Source organism: Myotis brandtii, unplaced genomic scaffold (genome assembly GCF_000412655.1).
Source record: "Myotis brandtii unplaced genomic scaffold, ASM41265v1 scaffold143, whole genome shotgun sequence".
Classification (NCBI taxonomy): Eukaryota; Metazoa; Chordata; class Mammalia; order Chiroptera; family Vespertilionidae; genus Myotis; species Myotis brandtii.
In genome coordinates, this window is record NW_005355115.1 from 4,362,412 (window position 1) to 4,369,024 (window position 6,613).

General features: G+C 53.8%; 1 protein-coding gene across 1 annotated transcript in view; it reads right to left on the minus strand.

Annotated features, from left to right (window-relative positions):
• Positions 1 to 97: 97 nt before the first annotated feature.
• Positions 98 to 6,613, minus strand: part of KLHDC3 (kelch domain containing 3) — a 7,003-nt gene continuing 487 nt past the window's right edge. The window contains exons 2-11 of the mRNA XM_005861008.2: positions 4,594 to 4,806; positions 4,241 to 4,417; positions 3,999 to 4,114; positions 3,485 to 3,556; positions 3,148 to 3,361; positions 2,983 to 3,069; positions 2,727 to 2,835; positions 2,526 to 2,599; positions 2,327 to 2,405; positions 98 to 721 (exon numbers count right to left, since the gene is read on the minus strand). Coding sequence (XP_005861070.1) covers positions 655 to 721; positions 2,327 to 2,405; positions 2,526 to 2,599; positions 2,727 to 2,835; positions 2,983 to 3,069; positions 3,148 to 3,361; positions 3,485 to 3,556; positions 3,999 to 4,114; positions 4,241 to 4,417; positions 4,594 to 4,747 — 1,149 coding nt within the window. The 5' untranslated portion in view covers positions 4,748 to 4,806 and the 3' untranslated portion in view covers positions 98 to 654. The remainder of the gene's footprint in view (positions 722 to 2,326; positions 2,406 to 2,525; positions 2,600 to 2,726; positions 2,836 to 2,982; positions 3,070 to 3,147; positions 3,362 to 3,484; positions 3,557 to 3,998; positions 4,115 to 4,240; positions 4,418 to 4,593; positions 4,807 to 6,613) is intronic.

Here is a 6,613-nt window from a genome sequence, read left to right on the forward strand (position 1 = left end):
ACGAGAAAGTGGGCCAGGCCTCGTGGCACTTGACCTGCGAGCGCCCCCTGCCCCGGGCAAGCGCCTGCCACCCCATTCATTCCACACACACAGATGGTTCGTTTAGAGGTCTTTAATCCATTTTTATAAAATCTGAGCTGGCTGTGAGCAACAGGGTGACAGCAACAGCTCAAGGAAGGGGTAGGATTCTCTGCTGGTCCTCGCCTTCCCCGGGTCAGGGCGAAGGAGGTTTCATGGCAACAGCTGCAACTTCTCTCGGCTCCCAATCAATGCTCATGGCTCAAGCGGGGGCGGGGGTGAAAACAGAGCGGGAGGGGAGCTTCTGAGGACCAGACACGGCTTGCTTCTCCCTTCTCCATTCTCCCCATTCCCTTCACTTCTCAGAGCCCCGCTGGCCTGGGACAGAGCAGAGTCCAGGAGCAGTTGGAAGAAGGTGGATGGGACAGAGCACCAAGGGAAGGGGCCCTCGGCCCAAGGAGGGGGGGAACCTAGCCCTCCCCCCACAGCTCCCCACTGAGTTCACAGCACAAAAACACCTCTAGTCCAACAACTCCATGTGGAGGTAACCAGGGTCCAAAGGGGCAGGCGGGTGAGACAGGCAGGGGCAGTGAAGACAACAGCAGGCTCAGGAGGGATGGCGGCAAAAACTTCCTTCTACCCATGGGAGGAGACGATGGGGCGACTGATATTGCTGTTGGTGGTCATGGCATTCAGCTCCCACCTGGAAGGCCAACAGTGACAGGTATAAAGGACAGGAGGAGCCTCCACCCCAAGCCCAGAACTGCTAACAAAACTATGAACACACCAGTGCCTTCAACTTCCTGAAACCTTAACTACCCACAGCCACCTCTTCCTTACAGCCCTCCTAGATTAACAATCAGGCCCCGCCCACCACCAATCCAATACCACCCACAGCTCCACCTGCAAGCTCAGGTGGACTTCCTGTTTATGTTTATATATTCTTTTGCCCAACACCTGGAGAAAAGCATGGGTGTATACATTGCAGTAAATTTCCCAACCTATCTTTCCTCTGCTCAGATCCAACCAGGCGGCTCCTCCTACCCCACATCAGGAATGCCCATTTTTGCTCTCAACTACTATCCCTTTCAGAAAGAAGCCTGCTTCGGCTCTCCTACCCTCCCACCCCAGGTCTTCCCCACACATCCCATCATATTAAAATTAAATCCCTCTTTTTGACCATTCTGTCATTCTACAAAGATTTACCAATAACCTCCTTAATTCTACTATTCACTATAGTCTACTTGACAGGTATGAAAAGGAAAATGGTGGGGCTTGCCACCTAGTTCAGTCTCTGGTTAAAACTGTAGTCTTACTTTCCCACTCTGACTGACGTGAGGAGCTGCAGGGACCCTCAGGGGCCCACCACAGGGGGAGATATATCAGTCAGAGCCTCCCCATGAATTCAGTTCAGGATTTGGATCCAGAATTCCCCTGGACTAGCAGATCTGCGAAATAAAGGTTAAACCTTCCTCCCTCAGAGTGCTGGCTGATCGTTCTCCCGTGCATTCTTCCACAACAGGTACCTGCATATATGTCACTCCTAGGCCAACCTATGACCCACCAGGTCAGCCCTGTATACACCGTGTCACTGAATACTGATCACATAGACCAGTGATGGCGAACCTTTTGAGCTCGGCGTGTCAGCATTTTGAAAAACCCTAACTTAACTCTGGTGCCGTGTCACATATAGAAATTTTTTGATATTTGCAACCATAGTAAAACAAAGATTTATATTTTTGATATTTATTTTATATATTTAAATGCCATTTAACAAAGAAAAATCAACAAAAAAATGAGTTCGCGTGTCACCTCTGACACGAGTGTCATAGGTTCGCCATCACTGACATAGCCCCCCAGCAAGTAAGAGTTAAACTGAACTGAAAACAAGGAAAAGTACATGTCGAAGAATGACCCAAAAGGGCATAATTATACACAAAGTACTTGTGGTACTTGACTTAGACCTAAGAGTGAAACTAAAAGGGAAGGAACCAGGAAGAACCTCCCTTAATTCCAGAACTAAGGTGATTCAGAGGCTCCTAAACTTGTCTTTACTTTGCAGCTAAGTTCTAAGATTTCATCAAACTTTTTCAGCATGTTAACACAACAACCGTATAGGCTCAAGATCTCAGGAAGTGATGCTCCTGAGCTTTGTTTGAAAAACTTATTTTTTTCATGTAATTTACCCAGGGGACAGTCTGTATCTCCTTCCATCTCATTCTCCACAAGATGTATCTCCTCCATATGAGGTCATGTTGTGCTGCCACTTACCCTCAACCAATCCCTCCTTCCCAGCCACTCACTGTACCTGATGTCATGGGGCAAACAGGACTGGTCCAGGTTATACTGAATGACAGCCAGTTTGCACAGGGTCTTCAGACTAGGGCCTGCAGAGGGAGAATGGGAGACAGGGGGACAGTCACAGCCAAGGAAAGATTCCGTCCTGGATGTCACCACCGAGACAGGGACCCCGATGGCAGGAGCACTTTGGGAATAAGTGTACTTACTAAAGTCCAAAATGTGTAAGTCAGAATGATCTATGAGGTCAAACTCATCTCCCAGGCCTTCCTCAGGAGATGGACTGTAGAGATAGAGAGAGAGAGAGAAAGGGAGGAGGAAAGAATGCTCATGAGACCCTTCTTGCTCAAATGCCTCCCAGTTTAGTCACAGACTTAGGCCTTCCCTGAGCCCTCCCCTCTCCTACTAACCTGGTACCCCCAAAGAGGACAATTTTGTCACCAACAATACAGCAGCACTGGCGCCGGCGTGGACATGGCCCCTTTCCCTTCGGTTCAATCTTTTTCCAGGTAAAGGACACTAAAGAGAAGTTTACATGGAGATTCAATGCCTGCCCTGGCCAGATATCCTCTCCAACCTCAACCTCTCGCCTACTCAGGATTCTTTCTTTCTTTCCTTCCCCCCTCAAGTGCTCCTTGTTTCTCCCTTAGAGGCAGTGTTCTTTACCAGGGTTAAATTTCCACAGGTCATGGAAGTGCCGGTTCAGCCTTGCATTATAGCCACCAAAAATGTACAGCTCCCCATTGTAGCCAACTGGAAGGAGAGAGGAATGTCAAGAGTGTGAAGACAATGGGTGGGAAGGGGGACTGCAGCGGCGGAACACACACTCACAGGCTGAGTGGCTCCGGCGCCCCTCGGGCAGCACCGGAGTGGTTGGACAGTCCAGCCAGGCCTCAGTCCTGGTGTCAAAGACTCGGATGCGGTTGCAGTAAATCTCATTGTTGGAATGGAACGGCCCAAATCGGTCAGCGCGACCCCCAAAGACATACATGCGACTGCCCAGCATTGTGGCTGAGTGGAAGTCCCTCCAGCGCGCAGGATTGCCCTGGGCAGGAGCAGAGAGATGAGGTGAGCGAGAAGGCTGGGAAAGGATCTGCTCTCACTATCGAACTTCCTATGGTTTCTTCAATTGAGGGTGGGGGTCTGGGAGAAAGAAGAAAGGGCAGACCTTTGTACAGATAAGGGTCCATGTCATGGTGCTGGTATCCAGCTTGTGAATGTCATTGGAAAAGCAGTCCGCCTGAGTGGGAAGAGAAAGGAAGTGAAGGAAGGAATATAAGATTGGGTCAGCAGTCTCTGACCTCCATTCCTCCCCTCAAAAACCTGCAAAACAGCCTCAGCTGGTTTGGCTCAGTGGATAGAGCTCCGGCCTTCGGACTAAAGGGTCCCAGGTTCAATTCTGGTCAAGGGCACATACCTCAGTTGCAGGCTTGACCCCCAGCCCTGGTTGGGGCACATGCCGGAGGCAACCAATCGATGTGTCTCCCACATCAGTGTTTCTCTTGGTCTACCCCCCTCCCTTCTACTCTCTAAAAATCAATGGAAAAATATCCTCAGGTGAGGATTAACAGCAACAACAAAAAGCCCTGCAAAACAAGCCAAAGCCTCCCATTCCAGCATCCTCAATTCCCTTTCCTCTCTCTCATTCCCACCCCAAACCTCTACTTGCTTTCCAGACTTACCAGTTGCTCGTAGCCCCCGAAAATGTACATGGTCTTGCCCAAGACACAAGCCGAATGTCCGTCCCGAGCCCCAGGAATTGTTCCTAACACTCGGGGTGTGGACCACTTGTGAGTATCTGAAGGAGATGAGAGGATGGGCCAGTTAAGCAGCTCTGACCCTCCTGAGTTGCCCTATTCCCAGCCCAGCCGACATCTTCCCAGCCCGTGAGGTACCATTTGGAAGAACAGAGCCCCATACTCACTGACGTCAAAGGCGTAGAGCACATTGCAGGCCCCTTCCGTGTCATTCCGCCCGCCCCAAAGGAAGACCGTGTCATCGATGAGGACGGTTGAGTGCCCATACCGCATGTATGGTACCACAGGAGGCTGCCCTCGGATGGTGGGTCTCACCGGGGGCAGCTTTGTCCAGCGCAAGGACACTGTGGGCATAGCTCAGCTCAGCCCTGGAACCCTCCTTCCAGGCTGTCCACCTTTTCCCAAACCAGATCTTCATTCCTTCACCCCCTTGGGCCACGGCAACCACCACCAAAACTCATTCAACCGCCTGTTTCCCTCCCTAATGTGGGCACCCAGGACGTCCCCAGGACTAGCTTACCTGCATTGAAAATGTGCACATCAATCTGACGCAGTGTCTCGTAGTCTTCACCAGAGCAGTAACCCCCGAAGGAGAATACCCGGTGCCCAACAGCCACTGCAGCATGGTTCACCCTGCGGGGCCCGCCCTCCAGGTGCACTGTCCACCGTAACATCCCCTGGGCCACTGGTTACAGCAACATGCCCCCCCGGCACGGCCTGCTGCCTCTGCTACCTGCACACAAATTAGGGCCACAAAGGCCTTTGCCTGGCTCACCAGGACTCTGCCCAGGACCAGCCCTTACCTCCAAGTGTCACCCAGGTGTTCGACCCACACCACCCCTCCACAGCTCAGGTGGCTGGCCCTGCCCCAGAGGAGCTGCTGAGGTCAAGGAGCTAGCCCTGGCCCCGTGTTCTCCAAAAGCAAAGGGTGGGGCCACTCCAACCTGACCGCCAGCTCAGAACCTGCTGATCCAGGGCTCAGCATGATCACCCCCTACTCATGGAGGCTCCACCCTCTCCGTGGCCTGGCACAAGCTCCAAGCCCCCTTCCCAGGCTGATGGGTCTCTGGTACCTCCGGCTCTGCTCTGCTTACTGCTGCCTCTCTAAGAATCTCTGTGCTCTTTAAGATGGGGAGAGGGATCTCAAAATACTCAGAGCTATTAATAGCCCAGCCAGCCCCAGACGGTGCATTGAAAGCTGGCATGGGTACTTCCAAGCAGAAAGGCTTTTAGGCTTTCAGAGTGGATTAGCTCCCCTATCCAAGATGGGGTGGGGTCCAGGACAGGGACCTCCATATTACCATGGATGGTTCACCCCTCGTCGGAAGCTCTGGTCAAACTGAGCTGTTGTCAATGGGGTCACCCAGGGCCCCCCACAGGCCTGGGGCGTTCCTTTAACAGCTGGGCCTGGTCTGCTGCCAAAGCTAGGAACTTAATCAGAAAGGTATGTGTCCGCTGTAGATTGAGGGCGTGGGGGTGGGGAGGAAGGGTCTCCTCCTCCTGCCACCTCCCCAACCCTGCTCCCCTGGCAGAGAAGAGCTGTCCCCAGCAGCTGTCCTCCCCGAGGGTCCCGGGAAGGGGGGTGACGGTGGGCGTGTGCACTGGAAGGAGAAGGGAAGCCAAATGCCCTCGGGCAGGACATGAAGAAGACCCAGGTAGGAGGGCTGATCTCTTTAAGACAACCTGCCAAGCTAGCGATAATGGGTACATCTCAAGGCTCCTGCGACCGACCGGCACTGCCTTTGCTGGCAGGCACCCTTTGGGTCCGGGCGGGTCATCCTCTCCCTGTTCAAGGCAGAGCTTCGGGCACAGAGAGGGCTCCAGGGAGGCCCCTCGAGAAGAAAAAGGCATGGCTTTCAGCGGGCTGGCACGTCCCCTACCGCCCCCCCTCGACCCCTGCCCCGGCTTTAAACAGCCACCGGGCCAACCCGGACGGAGCCCCAGCAGGAACTGGCCTCACTCCATGGCTCCCGTCCTCAATCCCAAACACCTGGGACCGGGGCTCTGGGGCCAGACGGCGGGCTGAAGGGCTGAAGAAGGGGAGCCCTCTGTCTTCCCTCTGAGCTCCTGCGCCCTTCAAGTCACTCAAGGCGCAGGGCTCACAGGAGCAGCGAGGAGCAATGCCACCCCAAGGCAGAGAGAGAATCCCAGCTTCTCTCCCGAAAGGACAGCTCGAGCTCATGGAAAACGGGCCCCGAGGTCTCAGGGCTGCGTCCTCCCGGAGTTCCCCCCACACTCCGTCCTGGCCGCGTTCTCAACGCCTTCCATTCCCTTCACGAGCCTGCCCCCCCCCTCTGGTCTCTTGCAATTATCCCCCCCCCCCCCATTTTTTTTTTTTTTAATCTGAGAGCTTTGCAGTTTTCTCCTTTTCCTTTTCCCACCACTCCAAGCGCCACCCAAAAGTTCTCCATTTTCCCCCTTCCACTGAGGGGAAAACGCTAGGAAACATTGTCCCCTCTCGGCCAGAGGTCTTCCTCCCTGCATATGGTGGCGCTCTCTCTGGATCCTTCCAGTCATCCCCCCGCCCCTCCCCCACAGCG